The sequence below is a fragment of the Pan paniscus genome, chromosome 2 (genome assembly GCF_029289425.2).
Source record: "Pan paniscus chromosome 2, NHGRI_mPanPan1-v2.0_pri, whole genome shotgun sequence".
Classification (NCBI taxonomy): domain Eukaryota; kingdom Metazoa; phylum Chordata; class Mammalia; order Primates; family Hominidae; genus Pan; species Pan paniscus.
In genome coordinates this window covers 68,478,694-68,496,882 of record NC_085926.1, presented here as the reverse complement: position 1 = coordinate 68,496,882, position 18,189 = coordinate 68,478,694, and the positions used below count along the sequence as shown (strand labels likewise).

Genomic DNA, 18,189 nt, shown 5'->3' with positions numbered 1-18,189 from the left:
TTAGCCTGAATGACAAAGGGGCTGAGTGTGAGGGAAAGAGTGGCCTGGCCATGGCATTGTGTATAGTTGCTGATCATGGTCTTACACACCAGATGGCACAAGTCATTAGCAACTCAACTTCTGAATTAACACTCTGGACACCAGCAGGGTGCATTCTCCAACACGCTATTACTTGCTTATGTCAATGGTGTCACTCAAGTGTGGGTTATACCAGCATTTTACAGTGGCTTAAAAACACTGTCTAGCAGATGGAGAATTCTACAAAGTTGAGCAAGCATCTGTCTAGTCTTCCAGGTTTCTAGAAAAGGAATATGAAATAAAATTTTGGTTATTTTTGCTAAGTTTGTCTGTCTTGAGTGGAGCGAGCAGAGACACAGGGAGCACCTAGGTGACACCTTAGTAATTTGAGAATAACACAGTAACAGTTCTCTGGGAATAACCATTGCTTATCTACTGCTTTATATTTGTATAACATTCCCACTTTCTCCATTTCTCTAATCCTCCCATAACCTTTAAGTCTTGTATAATGATTTCCATTTTACATGCAAAAACTCTGGGAGAGAGGTTGCAAGCTTTTCTGGGTTGAATTTTTAAATGGAAGGCAAGGACTTGAATCTCTGAGGAGTTCTTTTCAATACACACAGTGCCTTTTAGGTGTGAGATGTAAAGGGGAGAAGAGAGGAGAAAATGTGATAGTGGTGAGATGAGCGGTGGGGGAGGGGGTGAGAAACCTTGAAAGCTTCTCAGTATAGCCATCTCGGGAGGAGTCAGATTAGGATCCAAACACAGCAAGAACTCACATGGAGTCCAGGTATGAATGTAGACAGCAGCAGGAGTCATGAAATGATTTTATGTGACTCAATATAGAATCAGAGGGGGAGGCCATTTTTATTGGGCAGCCAGTACCTAGCATTGAGTAGATGTACAAGCATCTCGGGACTTTTTGCACTAACTGGTAGGCTCTGGCAACCTTATACTGCTTCCTTTTGGTCCCCAATGTTTGCTCCTCCACTAGCTTGGTTACCCCAAAGTTGGAGCTCATGGAAATGCAATAATTTTACTCCATTCTAGCAGAGAGGTTGGCTCCTTTTTGCAACCTTAACATTTCACACAGTAGACGACAACTGATGTGCTCACAGCATCCTCAGTGGCATAGGTAAGACAGGCTGTAGGTTGTGTGTAATTGCCTGCAAACTAGCTTTTCCTGCCACTTTTTCTACCACCAGAGGAATCCCATGAAAATGCAAATATATGAGAATAATATAATTTTGGGCCAGATTTAACAAAATTCCAATGGGTTATAAATATATGAGATTTGGACATTTCATATTGTGATATTGTGAAATATATTTTTGGTTTTCAACATGGTTCCCTGGCATACAACTCTTAAACTCCTTAGAATTTCCAAGTGATGTCTTTTTATATGCTAACGAGCTGACTGATGATGGCTGGCTGCTTCTATTAGCTTTAGGATAGGGGCTGGTCTCTGGAAGGACCATCTATCCTAAAAGATTAGATCCAAGGCAGGATTAGAGGGTTGGGACTTCAGCCGCACCCAAAACATCTAGGGAGGGGACAGGAGCTGAAGGTTGACCTGATTACTAATGGCCAATGATTTTGTCAATCATGCCTATGTAAAGAAGCCTCCATAAAAACCCAGAAGGACAGGGTTTGGAGAGATCCTGGACAGCCGAACACGTGGAGGTCCTGGAGGGTAGTGTGCTCAGGGAGGGCATGGAAGCTCAATACCCCTTCCTATACTTCCTACTATGCATCTTTTCATCTATATCTTCTGTACTGTCCTTTATAATTAATTGGTAAATAAAAATAAGTGTTTCCCTGCATTCTATCACTCACTTTAGCAAATTAATAGAACCCAAGGAGGGGGTTGTGGGATCCTCAGTTTGTAGCCAGTCAGTCAGAAGCACAGGTAAAACAACTTGGGGCTGTGACTGGCATCAGAAATGGAGGCCAGTCCTGTGGGACTGAGCCTTCAACCTGTGGGATGCGACATTATCTCCAGGTAGATGTGTCATAATGGAATTGAATTAGAGGACATCCAGCTGGTATTCACTGCAGAATTGCTTGCTTGGTGTGCGGGGAAAAACTCCCACACATCTGGTCACAGAAGTCTTCTGTGTTGATTGTTGTATGGTGTGGGAGCAGAGGAAAAATATTTTGAGTGTGTTTTTGTCCACATTCATATACCAGCATCTGAATTTCTGGATAGTCCTAAAAATAAGTCAGAAGAATGTGGACATATGGCTCCTTAATGAGCAGCATTAAGCATGGTGCCATGCGTGGCAACAATAGGCTGAGATCAAATTCTGGCTACTAGTGCCCTGCAATGTGCCAGGGTTTCTACCTTCATCTTGGTATTTTAGGCACTGTAGGTGGCCCTGCTTAACTAACTTTTGTTACCTGGCTAGCTTCTGTAGGCTTATGTGCCTTTTAGGCCATGTTTGAGAACTACCCTTGAACCAATTATAATGCCTTTAAAAATTTATTCACAGTCAGCTGGGCGTGGTGGCTCATGCCTGTAATCCCAGCACTTTGGGAGGCCAAGGCAGGCAGATCACAAGGTCAAGAGATCGAGACAATCCTGGCCAACATGGTGAAATCTTGTCTCTACTAAAAGTACAACAATTAGCTGGGTGTGGTGTTGCACACCTGTAGTCCCAGTTACTCAGGAGGTTGAGGCAGGAGAATCGCTTGAACCCAGGAGGCAGAGGGTGCAGTGAGCCGAGATTGTGCCACTGCACTTCATCCTGGTGACAGAACAAGACTCTGTCTCAAAAAAAAAAAAAAAAAAATTATTCACAGTCTTTCTGAAGAAGCCATTTCCAACCCATTCCATGATCTATGGCCAATATCCATGTGCCATGGCCTCATGGCTGCAATACACCGTCTTATGGAAAATTTGGCTGCAAGTTTTCTTCATAGCATGTCAGTCTATTCTTGGGTTATAGCTTCTCTAAGCAGGTGGGAATCAGAGCTGGATAAACATTGCCTGGTCTATCAAAGTCAGTTAGGGCTGGGACCCTGGCTTTCAAATTTGGTAACCAATTATTATTTCTTTTAATGATGTAACTAGCTACCAGAATGAGAGCTTAAACTTTTTGAAAATGAAGCAAACTACCTAAGTAAATAAACAAATGAGAGCCACTTGTGTACCAATGATGTGAGCATGTCATGACATCCATTGATGTGCCCTGAGCTCTTTTACAAGGAAAAAACAATCCTGACCTATTCAACCTCAAATCTCTAAACCTTTAATAGGGGATATAGTAAGAGGAGTGTATGTACAATTAATGGCCTCGTCTTTAATTTAAAGTGTGAACCTGATTCTATTTCATCACTTTTGTATTATTCCCATGGGTTGTATGAAATTAGATTCCATTACTGCTCCCACTAGTACTGAGTTCTCACATTCCAGAGTAGTGCCTTTTATCATGTTTTCTTGTATTTATAAACTAGCTGGAGATGGCTTGAGCCCTACAATTCACTAAACACGCAGTCTTTTATTTAGAAGGTAGACAGCTCACAAAAAGACATGACACACTTCTTTGTCAAGAAAACTCTAATAGCTTTTGAAATGGGGCTGTCAAGCTTAATTAAAAGAAAAAGTCATACTATGACATGATATTTAACCTCCCAGGGAAGCAGTGTGTGCCTTGTGCAGGTGAAGAATGTGGTGGATCTCCTCAGATAAACAATTTTTATGCCTTCCATAACTTACTGTATCAGTGACAATGGCAAGGTGGTATAATATACTGTATTATAAAACCACTGTATTGCTTTGTGAAAGTTATACTCAATTTGATCAAAAAAACATGTTGAATTGTGTCTTGGTGAAAACATTCTTCATCATTCTACAATGTAAAAAATCCAAGTAGTAAACTTCTCAATGTGCTTGCCTCGTCCATTAATAGATTAATCTAATCACCCCAAAATGTCAACAAATAAGATTCACACTATTTGAAAATCTTAATCTTATGAAATAAGCCACATTTTCACTTTTTTACTAAAAGAAGGGCTCTGGATAAAACTCTTTGCATTTACTCTAATTATGTTATAACATTATTCATCGTCCTGGATGCACAAGCTCAAAATCAATATTAGTCATACCACACAGAGCTCTTTATTACCAGAAATACGTGATATAAGTTTTTACACCATAAATGTGCAGATTCAATAGGCAGATGGTAGCTACTGAATTCCCCAAACTGGAGCAAGTTAAATTTAAACACAATTTGATGGTTCACACATTTGTGTAAGGGACTTGGATAAATCCAAATTGAATTTGACGACATTTACAAATATTTGCACTGTCTTATTGGATGGTTTCCTGATTCTGTTGTGATTTTTTTCTCCAGGTCTTTTCATGAAAGACTAGCATGAATTGACCGATGGGAAATGAATGAACAGATGTGGACCTCTAGACCAGCCCCTTCATTGACTTAAAGGCTCTGGTTACAGAAAAGGAAAAGCTGTGACCACGACATCTTGTGAGTTATGAGAAGTGTCTGCATGTATGAGGCCATACGAAAGAGAATAGCCCTCTTTCTTCCCATTGTATTTTCATTTAGGATCAATGCTTTTAAAAGAGTATCCTAGGGAACACTAGTAGTAAAGTCCACATGTTCAGAGAATTTGGGGCAATACTAACGCTGGCATCATTTAAAACATCGAATTAGTTCATCTCACTTTAGGCATGATAGAAAATTTTATGTAAAATCTAGATTTCTGATTCTTTTGAAAAACTGAAGATATAACACTGCAGTGATTATATCCTCACATAGAAGCAATTTCTTACAGTTTCCCATTATGCAGGGCATGTGTGCTCCATTAGCCATGTGACCAACTAGAGGTTTCTTACTTGACTTCTCCTCTTCTAGTCTTTCTTAAAGACACACAGTGCCTTTTGGTTTATTAAAGCCTCTGACAATTCCCCCAGTAAATATCTCTATTTTGTTTAAAAAACTTTCCCAAATATACTTGATTATAGAAGTTTTTTTTCTTCATATTTTGCATCTGGATCATAAATTCAAAATATTCTGATTTTCTGGTGTGAACTTTGTGCTACCTTCTGGCAAATATTTTGTGAAAGCATTTGAGAAGCCTAGATTTTGCAGTCAGGATTCTATTTCTGTCTCTGGATGCTTTTATAGGCCTTCAAGATGCAGAATCAGTTTATCTGGTTAGAGTGTTTGTATGTTCAATCAGACTTCAGGCTATCTTGGTAGAGATGGGGGAGCCTCTGAATTTGACCTGAGATTTAAATTTAAAAGTTGAGACTATGGGACCCAATGTGCTACTAACCTAATAAGAAGCCATAACAATATTCATTCCAGAGAATATATTTTGCAGAAAAAGGGATACACTTACAAGATGACTGGAACGGAAAGTATGATTATGCTATCTCCAGGAAAACTAGAACTTAAGTAGATATTTCCTTCTTATAAGCATTAGCTGAGTAACTCTCAAAAAAAGAAGATCATTTTTTGGTGGGGTTAGCCCCATATCTATTATTCCAGTAACCACTACGAAAGCCCAATAATGGCATCTGACATTTCGGCTTGCTGACTGAGGACACTGCAGTTATAGTAATGGAGTTCTGATTTTCAGAATATTAACATTGTAAATAGTAGCCACAATGGAAACAAAGACCTTATGGGAGAAGCTCTGGCTGACTATGAGTATCTGAGCAGTGCATTCTCTGGATTTGGTTAAGGTTGATTCAGTAAAAATAAATGGCAAAATAAAGAAGACAAGTAGGTTTAGAAAGAAGTTGTTTACCACTTTAATAGGGCTGTCCAACATTTGGTCACATAGATCATCTTGAAATCTAATTGTTTTCATAGCCTTCCTATCTCACAAGAGGAGATCTGAATACTCTTGGAAAAAGCAAACCAAACATAGAAAGAGATGCCATGATAAGACTTGTTGCTACAGCACTATGTAGTTAACGATGCCAGACTTTGGATTTAATCAGAGGACATTTCTGCAGTCTAGGACAGCTATACAAAGCCTTAAGACATTGTATTTACAGGACTTATTCATGTAGGGATCCATATCCTACCCATAACTCTGCCAGAGTCTTAATAGCATGGTGGAGTGGCTCCCTTAAGAATCCTCATTTTCTTCTAAGTGGAAAAGCTAGTAGTTCTAAAAATATTTTCCTGGAAGAGGTTAGAACGGTTATTATATATCAATTGAATATAAAGTATGATTATGTAAGCCAAGCTTGCATGCTAATATTGCACAGGGTAGAAAGCAATAAAACAGGACGATGTGCTTCCTTGGGCCATCTGGTAGAAGCAGAAGGAAGTTCTTGATTCAGTATCATTATGATGCCTCAAATTCCAGGAGTCCACCTGTAGCTGGCCTTCCCGTGTCAGTGCCATCTTGAATTCTCAAAAGGGCACATATCTTCCTTGTCGTTAGAAAAAGAAATGACTAACAAAACAAAGCAAAACAGACAAAACATCCAAAACTCAAAGGGGTACACCAGCCGTCTCAAACTGTGGTACTGTTCATTTCTTGAAGAGAATAGATAATATTTCAAAATATTATATATATATATATACATATATTTCAAATGGTACAAAGTAACTATAGATTCAAATTAGAAGATAGTTGATCGTTCTTCATGATGCCCAAAAATTTCACTGAGAAAACCCTTTTTTAAGCCCACTTTCCATGGTGTTGCCAAAACGCTGTGTCTTCTTACTGTAGGATATTTCGTTACACACAGTAAATGCACTGTGATTATCTGGTAGCCAGTCAAAGTGCAAGTAAGAAATCCATTTGGCTTGTATATATGTGAGATGTTTGAGATTCTCAAAATGTATTTTCCAGAGGGTTGGTTTTCCTTTACTACCACAAATGCTTCTGTTAGGTTCTTGGGTGAATCTGAAACCAAAGAAAGACAGACATTTCAGGGAGAACAGTGCAAACTGAAGGCACAAAGAAATGTGATTACGTAGAAAATGAGGACACCTTGAATCTTTAGGATGTTGCTTTTTTTCAGGTGATCTGAAGTCAAAAATCTTAAAGTTTAGAGCAGTCATTTTCAAATGGTGATCAAATCATATTGATAGGCCACCATATTTTTATCAATGCAATAAATTAATGATGTCACTCCCGAGGAGTGAGACTCCTGGAGCAATGCCTATCCAGGACTGGTTTCCTAGGCATGTGACCTATGAAGTTGCACAAGGCCCTATCCTGGAAAGAGCCTCCTGCTTGGTTTAATGTTCTTCTGTTGCCATCTTGAGATTATTAATAATTTTTAAACAAGGGCCCTGCACTTTCATTTTGCACCTGGCCTTGCATGTTATGTAATCAGTCCTGTGTCTATCTGATGAGAATTTGAACTGGGTAAGTTATTCCATGGTCTTGTGAAGTTGGCCTGTTGTAAGATATAGAGGGCTGGCATGAGGTGAGGTCGTTGTCAAGGTTAGACCACATCTGTGTAGGAACACACCGATGAGAAACTGTTCCTGTGCAAGGTGAGAGACTGTTGCACTCAATGACACTGTGTTCAAGGGCAATCAAGATTACATTTCTGTTGCTGTAGATGTCTTAATCCACTTGAATAGGGTATCAAAGGCTCAAATATTCAAAAGGACGCATGTACAGAGAACTACTAACTTCAAGCATAAATAACAATTCTAATAGAGTTGAAGACTCTACTCTAGAGTTCCAGGAAATATGGCATTTTTCTTTATTATCTCTTACTTCTTTACAGTTTTAGAAGTTGAGTGTTCTGAGGCTAGAGGTAGAAGTCCATTTAAGGATTTTAGAGTTAGGCAGGTGGATTTGTGTTAGGCCAGTTACAGAAAACACTGATTTGACAAGATGGCTATAGTGGTTAATTGTGCAATCTGGGGTCTTCTACCTCCTCGTTTTAGGGAATAAAACTTGACTTTACATTGTGTACTAACTGTTGATTTTCTCACTAGTCTGAGAGACATTCACATATTGGAGTGAAGCAAACCCAGCGTGGTTTGCTACTTCCCAAGATATTACACCAGATTATGTTCTGCTATTTTAACCTGTTAATTTGTCTTTTCCAGTGACTGATTTTCTCCTCATTTCCTCCTCTTCCCCTTCCTGCCACCAAGTAACTGACATTCAGTTTTTAGCTGAAATTATTCCATCATTGTCAAATAACTTATTTTGTCTTTGAAAGGCAAGTAAATTGAGGGACTCCAAAATCACTAAGCCAAAAGGAAATTCAAGCTGAGAATGATGTCAGGCAAACCTGCCTCTCATTTTATTCCTAAATAATATAGCTACAAAGATGTTTCAAAAGCCACATACGTCCCTCACAATTTTACCACAGGGAAATTCCTTGTGGGTCCCAGATCTTTACCCTAAAACCTTTCTGTTGAATTTTACCCTGGCAATGTAAATTGATAGCTTATTTTTTCAGGTGCAGGACAAAGGACAGAACTCTAAGTCATCTCCCTGCTCACCTGAGACAAATGTATATCTGATTGCGTCCTCTGTCGTAAAAATATAGATTAACTGAGCTACATGAAGGCCTAAGTGGCTCTTCCTCTACCCCCTTCCCACCTGTAAATGGTGAAAGGCTGGTCAAAGACCAAAAGAATGTAACCACCATTTGTCTCTTATCTACCCACACCTTTAAAAATTTGCTTCTTTCCCCAATATCCACCCTTTTCCCTTTAAATATTAAAACCCTCAAAATCATCTCTGGAGAAAGGCACAGACCTACCTCTAGGTCATGCATTCATAACCTTGGCCAAATAAACTTTCTAAATTGAGTAAGACCTGTCTCAGATACTTTTCATTTTTACATCTCTGAGGGGAAGTCTGTCTTTCTAAATTAAGCCATTGTTCCTGAATATAAAAGGTATAGACATGTATCTGAATACATGGGATAGAGCCTCCCCAACTTTCAAACTTACGTATTTGATATAGTTTAAAGAAAAGACATAAATAAATAGGTGTCTAAAACTGCAAGAATAAAATCTCTAGTCAATATTTTGGTTGGTTAGTCTTGCTCCTAAGTACCAACAAAGCGATTTAATAAAGCAATTGAAGCAGTGATCAAGCAGACGCAGAGGAATAATTTGGCCATGAAACTTCACCCAGATGTACTGAGATTCTCCCCAGAAGTGTGTGTGTTGCCAGATTTATTCTACTCCAAGCTGGGTCTTGGAAAACCTTTCAAGGTGAATACTTCCTTTCTACAGGGTGGCATCCAGGAGTCTTCCTCTCTTAAAAAGTTATTCCAAATCTCCTGAAAGAAAAGGCTTTGCCTAATTCCACCTATATTTTCTCCTTCCTTCTGGGGTAATAATATCACTCAGATCCATTGTTCCTGAGGTTTTTCTTTAGACTGTGGCCTGTTACCTGGGCTACTCCAGACGTTCTGGGGTGTCTGGTAGTTTAGATGAACCACCACATTTCTACTCTTCACCTTCCTTAAAAAATGAACACCATAAAGTTTTAAATTAGATCAGACTTTGAAACATTATTTAACCACATTTCGAAGAGAATTTTGTTCAGGATGATTATTTTGGAAGTAACCTACAAAAGATGAAGGTTTGGAACAGTCTTTTATAGGAAAGAGAACGAAGTCCCAGGAACCTTTCCCTGGATTATCTTTATATTGAAGTTACTTTTAAAATAACAGTATGAAGGAAACTCTCAGTTGCTATTAACAATCTGAGTGTGTTTCCCCAACTTTATTTTTATCCTGAGTGAACTGTCTTTGAATTATTCTCACACAAAAAAGAACAAAAGAGGTAAATTTCTTTGTTTTTTTTTACCTCATTGATAACAGCAGAACAATGAAAACATGTGACTCATAATAATTAAAGTACATCTGTGAATTAAACCATTCTTAAAGTTAAATTGTTAGAATCAATATTTGAAGTGAGTAAGCATATTTGTGCTGTGATGGAGAAGAATACATAAGGTGTAGAAGAAAAATTAATACAAAACATATTTTCAGAGCACATGATCTAAGGAGTGGGGTTGACACACCATTTACACAGAATAGATGGTTCCTATATACATCATCTGGACTTAGTTGGTGCTCCTTGTGTTTAAAAGTGCTTATTTCATTGCAAATTTTCTTGAGAAGGAGGGAGGAGGGAGGACGTATGTCAGTAAGAGCATTTGAGTCCTCTGAAGGTTTAAAAAGTACAGCTTTTCCAGTGTCTTCTCTTTCCTTTTCTAAGGACAGACTTGAGAATTCTCAGCTGACTGATGTGCAGCTCACATGGCTGTAGAGTAGCCTCCTATTTCCTTGCTTGAAACGGATGTATACGTCAGAACAGGTACATCCTCTGCTTTCAAACCGACTGCAATGGCAATTTGTTTATCTCATCCATTCAACTGCTTGAGTTGAATTCAGCCCACCCAGGGAGGTAGCAAATGGTGTGCTCCAGTCTCTGGTACTGTGATCAGATCCTGCACAATACTCCTGTGTTGTTGGAAAATGTCTAGGGTGCATCTGCAACATGCCTGATGGTTTTAAAATGTACTCTACAGAGGCCAAATAAAAGAAAGTTACATTGGTCTTGAAAAAGTAGCATTAACAATTTATGTTTCTGTTTTTTTGTTTTGTTTGTTTTATATTCTATCTTCCAAAGAGTCTCCTAGTTGGTACTCTTGGAATTTCACATATTTAAATCCTGACTTGAATTATTTTTCTTTACTGTGTTTCAGGTCTGGAGACACCATGAGAATAAGACTTGCCTTCAATAAAAGGCAATCAGTTCTTTAGAATAGAGAAAAGAGATTTGGCAGGAAATATATCAGCAATGTGTTTAAAACAAAGGTGGTTAGATTCCAATCATACTGGCCATAATTCAGAATAGCTTAAAACAAACCAATTTATGAGGGCAACTTCAAATTATTGGGAAGAATCATTTTTAGGCAAAAGGTAACCAAAGGGAAACCTGATTTCCCACCTTCCACTAGTTAATTAAAATGGTCTCTGTGGATAAGTTGCATGAACCAGGCTTATTTCTGAATAATGTCTTTTGTAGGTGTTTCATTAAAATGAAACAGGATAATCCACATTAAGCTACTCGGGCACAGAGAGATGCATGTTAGCAAGCTAGGGTGGTTCAGAGGTTCCTCCTGGTCGCAAGCCGGAAACGTACAGCCATTTACTACTGGTCAACAGGGTTAAAAAAGGCAAGGAAATTTGATACACAAGATGTTTTCACCTATTTTATATGTGAAAAATACGTTTTATGTAGTATTATGTAGCATTAGTTTTGTCTTCTGCATCACAAAGACGCAATAACCAATTTTATTTATTGAAAAAGTGAGGCTGAGAAGAAAGAGTAAGTCAAGATTAATAATAAGGGGTGGGAAACAGAGACATCCTTTCAAATACATCAGACCTTTGGTAGAATAAAACTTCAGCATACTAGGATTTGTAACCGATGGAGCTTGCTTTAAAAAATACTCCACAGGCTGGGTATGGTGGATCAGGCCTGTAATCCCAGCATTTTGGGAGACTGAAGCAGGAAGATAGCTTGAGGCTAGGAGTTAGATGCTGCAGTGGGCTATAATCACACCACTTCACTCCAGCCTGGGCAACAGAGTGAGACCCCCCTCTCTCAAGAAAAATTCCTGTAAATTAAAACACACACAGGCATGCACCCCCTCCCCCCACCACACACATGCACACACACACCCACCCACCCCCCCCCCCACACACACAGAGAGACAAAGAGAGAGAGAAACAGGGCTGATACTCAATTGATACACATACATATGACCACACTTGTCAAATAGACATACTTTTTTATTAGTGGATATATAATTACTATCTTAAGCATCCGGAGCATCTCCCACCCCTGTCCCCTTTAGGATTCCAAGGCTGTCCAGTAACTACAGGGTTAATATCTAGCTAGCTGGGCCTTTCTGCCCTGCTCCAGCATAAGGGCACCAATTTTGATGGTTTGGATTACCCCACCCTGAAGGTTGTTATTTATTTAGAAGATCACTCCTGATTTAACCAAAGAAATCAAAGAATGATGTATTCACTCCCCAAAACCCTTTTCAGTTCTCTGAAGGATCATCAGAGAACTCTTTTAAAGAACATTAGAAAATGGCTTCTGTAGGTGTACTTAAACGCAGACCCTTTCAGCAAACCATCTGGATGAATTAGGGAGGAAGTTCATTTGATTATCATTCTGAGCACTATAGATGTTGGATGAATTATCCGAATAATTACCTCATGATTCCTCTCCACTCTGGCTGGAAACCCAACTTAATTTATGAGTCTGTGACAGAAACACTAAACTGCTCAGTGTGGGAAAGTCAAGTTCAATCTCTAACGTCTCATTCACGGATGGACACTGATCTGCATAGTTCAGAATGCTTTCTGTCACTGGAGAATCTTCTCTCCTGTGCAAAGCTTCTGTGGATGCTGTTTGCACAGCACAAACTCAAATAGTACAGTCTGTAACATGCAAAATACATTTGAAATAAGTGCACTTACTCTCGTGGTCTTAATTTTGTTGCCTGTTGCGCACATCCATCCAGAATTGTCAGGGAGTGTCTTACATTCTTCTCCTTCTAGGCAAGGCTCCATCTCACACCACCATTTCCCAATCACTATGGAGGCTGTGCAGAAACAGGAAACAACTGTGTTTGCAATTCATCCAAACAACCTGAACACTGACGTTGTGTCCCTCTGCAGATTTTCACGTTCTTGGAAGCACACTAAGTCCTCTTTAATCCTCCATGACTAGCTAAGAAAGCTCTATTAAAAACATAAGATTTTAATTTATATGCCTTATAATGCAAATATAATTATGTGGACTGGTTTCATCAAGCAGCATTTTTGTTGGGGATTGAGACTGCCTTTTCAAAATTATGACAGTAAGAGAAACCTAACATAGCTGACTCCATCTTGCTTCTAACATCCAAGCTATCTTTGGTCATTCCTGGGCATAGGCTAAGCTAACTTTGGGAGGAATTTAGTTTAAACTTAAAGCAAGGATAATAATAACCCTTCCCAAAAGTAAACTGCCTTTGTAAAACTAATGATAGGCCACAAAGTTAGGACTATGAGAGGGGGTTGAATTCTCTTAAGATATAGAAGTAGTTAAATGATAATCAGCTATTGTTCTGGAGGCTGCGAGATTTGTAACTTTTCCAATTATTCCTGTAGATAATATCACTATTGTAGAACCGAAAATTGACTGAGATTTTTTCAGACTTTTGCATTCTAGCAACCGACTCCACTGAGACCCACACACTCAGGACCCAACCAGTACTGTGGCCCCCACCTGGAGGCTGACTTAGCACATGAGAACTGTTTGCCACACCTCTATCATTTCAACCCCAATCAACATTCCCCATTCCCTAGCCCACTGCCCGCCAAACTACCCTTGAAAAATCCTAACCTCGAAGACTTCAGGGAGCCTAATTTGAGTGATAACTCAAGGTTTCCCACGTGACCAGCCTTGTGTTAATTAAACTCTTTCTTTACTGCAATATCATGGTCTCAGTGAATTAGTTTTTGTCTGTACAGTGGACAGGAAGAACCCACAGGCAATTAAAACAATCTTTTTGTTTTTATGCCAAATGCATATGGAAGAGGAAGACTTATGAAGGAAATAAAAATATTTTACTCCAAAACACACTTCTTTGACATAGTGTGAGATGGCTGTTCAGAGAGTCAGCAAACAGAAGTAGTCCAGCAAAGTTTTCTTTCATGGGGGAGATTTGTATCTATAAAGAAAATCTGCACTGATACAACCAGGCTTTCTCTGAAGCCCCCATTGTCCAGTCTAGGAAAAATTAACTGAGAGTCTGACACTTTTAAAGGCCTAAAAGAAATATTTACCAGCTATTTTCTCTGAGGGCTGCTACCTGTGAGACCAACGTTGCTAGCCAGGCCTCCTTTTCTCTCCCTTCCCTAACCTGTCTTGCCATATAACCTGATTTACCATCATAACCTGTTTTGGGCCATGCACTGAGTCCCCATTCTTTATGTAGTTTCAAGATAGTATGTAAGTTTTTATATGCCATTAGGGGGTTAGTGTAATCACTGTGATTCTCCCTCATGTACACGTTAATAAATTTGTATGCCTTTTATTAATCTGCCTTTTGCCCATTGATTTTTCATCAAAATTTCAGAAGATGAAGGAGTTTTTCTTTGCCCCCTACACTTAATTTTTGGGTCTTCAGGAACTTTCGTGCTCTTAGCTTTTGTAGAGCACAGATCTTGCACTATTTCTATTCAATGAAGGGGACAAATGCCTCAATACTCTTCAGAATGACTGAGGCATTCTTCTCAGAAAGGCAAATTTAACCACCAAGCATTAGGGTTTATCGCCTAGCCTAGGGCCTTGAAGAATTTCAAAGGCCTGGCATAGAAAAAATGAATTGACTGAAAGTACAAAAGAAAAGTTGCAAAATAAAAGTCAAGAGTAATATTAGATAAAAATATATCCTTACCATCGAGAGTATGGTTGATATGAGTTGTGGTTACCTTTTAATATGTTTAATATGATGTGGGGGGAACTATCAAAAGTTGAGCCTCTGATAAAGCAGCCCTAATTTTCAGGGGAATATCAAGAATGACCATAATAGGAAGCTGGCAATGAATTTAGTGTATGTATTAAATATTTACAGCACACATTTTCTGATAACAAAATTTTATAAAACCAGTGACTTGATTCACTCAATGCAAATCAAGAAACTCTATATTTCCCTTAATGCCTTAATTGAAAAATGATTTCTACACAAGCACCAGTCATTTCTGTAGCTCCTCCCTGTGTTAGCTCTTCCCAAATCCACCTGGGCATTTCTCATTCAGAATCCTCAAAATGTCAGCCAGGTGTTTGTCTCACGATGCTTTCTGGTTGCCTGTTTTTACACGGGATGAGAACCCTCGTTCTTTACTCACTCCCTTCCATCCCCCATGTTCCAAAGATGCTCTCCACCATGATCTTTAAGTCTCACAACACAAAGAAGCCAAATGACATATGATAATGTCACAGAGGATTAACATTAAAACGGGATGGAGTAGACCCTGAAGCAAAGCAGGAGCACATTAAAATTCTCTCTATCCAGTATTCACTAGAGGGATGAGATTGCTTACTTAAAAGCAGAATGGTTTAACCATCCAGACATCTCTCTGCCCTTAGGCTTTCCTTCTATGCTTTTCTTACTTCAGTCTTCCCCTTCTTTAGAATTCAGTGTTCCTCAATCTTTACTTTGAATAAAATTATTATGTAGTGAGGAAAGAAAAGAACTTTTATGTGAGGAATGTGAGCCTTTTCAAATTATTAGGCCCAGGGAGGTGTAAAATGAGATAGCAATCACACCCTGCTTCCTCTCTTTTGAGACACACATTCATCTAAGGAGATGGCTTGCAGTTGCCGCAAATAGCTATGCATTAACCTAATAATGCCTCAGTGGACACCATATCCCATGCCCTATAGCTTAACAATGGATAGCCAATCACTAATGAATGTTATTTCTGTAAACCAATGAGAGTTCCTAACAAAAATTTTCCCCCATCCCCATTTTTCCCCCTTTAAAAACCTGCTTTTAACTATGGCCAGTAGAGCTCATATCCAAGATTACTATGGTCTGAGTCTTCCAGGCAGCTATCCTTATTTTGGTTCAAATAAACTCTTCAAATTACATTTTGTGCTTCAGGCTCTTCCCTTTAGGTCGACAGTAGGATTCTATATGCAAAGTCATGTCTACTCTATTATATTGTCAATTTAAGAAACTTCTCAAGGGTAATTTTGCCATATTTAATTTTTGCCTTATATGTGGACCAGACCAAAGTATGTATGATGCAATTCCACTGGATATGGCCAGCAAGCATAGGTGGTAAAATCTTCTAAATAGCTGTATTCATATGTAAGACAACGTAATATTATGGTAAAACAGAGTTTGAATAGAAGACACAAATCCTCCACAGAGTATAGAATGATTGAGAGTTTAAAGTTGTTTTTTTTTTTTCTTTTTGATGGCAGTGCTCTGTATCTGGGCATGAAGTAAAGGAAGTAAAGGAAGATTCTTGTCATGGGTAAAAGTACTTATTTATGTGAATGAACAGATGACAATATTACATAAGAGAAGCAAGAAAAACATACACTATTGAAAGGGAACAAAAATAAATTGTAAAACTTCCAGTTACATAAGATACAAATCAAGGTTTGCCAGTGTTTATTGAAAACCTATAATCTGAAGTTTCCTTTGGGCAAGCACTTAATCAGAAACAGTCCAGTTACATTTACTACCATTTCTGATGCTTATCCACTTAAACCCCACCTAATATTTCAATATTGTTGCCCTGAATCTAAACCATCAAGAATGGAAACCCTTTGATCTTAGCATAAGAAGAAATTGCCTTTCCCAAAAATCCTTCAACTTAGCATTTTGTCACCCTTTTTTCACAGAAGCTAGTGAATAATGCACATCCACCAGTGGGGTCAGCTTTTTGCATTTTTTGTTGTTGTTGCCTCCTTCTAAGCCCTGTTCCTCCTCGTCCTTCAGGCTGCTCTCTGCCCTCTTGGAGCTGATCTACTTTGTTGCAAGTTAACAAAGCAGTTTCCTTTTGTCTTAAGCATTAATACCTCCTAAATGAAAATGTAGACATTAGGGAAAAAATAAATCTCCAAACCCATGCATCACCTTTAATTCAAGGTTGTAAAGATCCACTGGTTCATAGGGGGAAAAGAAGAGGCTTTCTAAGAAGAAAAACGTCCTCAGACCTGTTATAGTATCTAAAAATTCACATTAGAGTTGCCTCTTCTAAATAGAGTTGGATGATTTGCTTTACCCTTTGGCTTACTAGAATCCAATTCATTCTTCTAGTTGTAGAGAAGTTTAAACCTGCAGATTTGCTAATTTGAGTTTATAAAACAAAATAAGAATAAACATTAACAGGAAAAAAAGGCATACAAATTATGTGCACACATGAGCAAAAGAATCATTCAAAATATAAAAATTCAAAGAAAGGCAAGATTATCGATGTTTTTATGCCATCTTGAGCTTACAGAAAGAATAGGGGCTTGGAACAGGTTATGGAAGAAGGCGAAGAGAAATCTGGCTAGCAAAGGTGGTCCTGTTATGCAGATGAAACTTCTCAGCTAGCAGCCCTCAGAGAGAACAGCCAGGTGTCAGACCCTCAGTCAATCTTTTCTAAATACTGACAAGGTGGGGGCTTCAGAGAAGCTGTTTGCATCTGTTCTTTAGTTCACTTTTTTTTCCTCTACAGATGCAAATCGTCTCCACTAGAGACAGATTTGGGGGCTACTTCTGTTTATAAGCCCTCTGAACAACCATCTCAAAGTATGTCAAAGACATATATATACGGGTAAAATATTTTAGTTTTCTTCACGGTGTTGCCTTTCTGAAGATGTCATTAGACCAATTTTGTTTCTGATTGACACATTACATGGCCATCTTCATATATATCCTTTTATATTCCAGGTCAAGTTGTGAAAGGAAAATAAAATCTCAGGACCACAAACTCACTATGCCAAAGGGAAAAGTTAAGCTTGTGAACTGAGTCACACAAACACAAATCCTTCGTTTCTAAACAGATAGGTGCAAGATAGAAGGCCACATGTCTCTCTGCATGGTCTCGCTCACTCTGACAATGTAAATTAACAGCTTATCTTCACAGGTACAGGACAAAGACAGGAGTAGAAATCGATCCTCTCCCCACCTCAAGACAAATGCATATTAGACTTCTTCCTCTGCTCTATGTTTACTTTATCTCATGTAAAATGCAGTTTTACTGAAAGCACAAGGCGAATCCATACTTTACTGTTCCTCTGCCTGCTCTTCTCACATGCAACATGTAGATTTAGTGATCACTCACTAAAGTCTCTGATATGGTTTGGCTGTGTGCCCACCCAAATCTCATTTGGAATCACAGGTCCCATAATTCCCATTATGTGTTACGGGAGGGACCCTGTGGGAGATAATTGAATCAAGGGGGTTGGTTTCCCCCATACTGTTCTCATGGAAGTAAGTCTCATGAGATCTCATGGTTTTATAAGGGATTTCCCCTTTTGCTTGTTTCTCATTCTTTCTTGTCTAGCACCATATAAGATGTGCTTTTCACCTTCTGCCATGATTGTGAGGCCTCTCCAGCCACATGGAACTGTGAGTCCATTAAACCTCTTCTTCTTTATAAATTACCCAGTC

General features: G+C 38.8%; 1 protein-coding gene across 3 annotated transcripts in view; it reads right to left on the bottom strand.

Moving 5' to 3' along the window:
* Positions 1-5,779: 5,779 nt before the first annotated feature.
* The window catches only part of TAFA1 (TAFA chemokine like family member 1), a 545,722-nt gene continuing 533,312 nt past the window's right edge, over positions 5,780-18,189 (bottom strand). For all 3 annotated transcript variants that reach the window (XM_008963969.4, XM_034956856.3, XM_003811589.4), the window contains exons 4-5: positions 12,503-12,627; positions 5,780-6,915 (exon numbers count right to left, since the gene is read on the bottom strand). In XM_008963969.4, the coding sequence (XP_008962217.1) occupies positions 6,898-6,915; positions 12,503-12,627 (143 nt within the window). In that variant the 3' untranslated portion in view covers positions 5,780-6,897. The remainder of the gene's footprint in view (positions 6,916-12,502; positions 12,628-18,189) is intronic.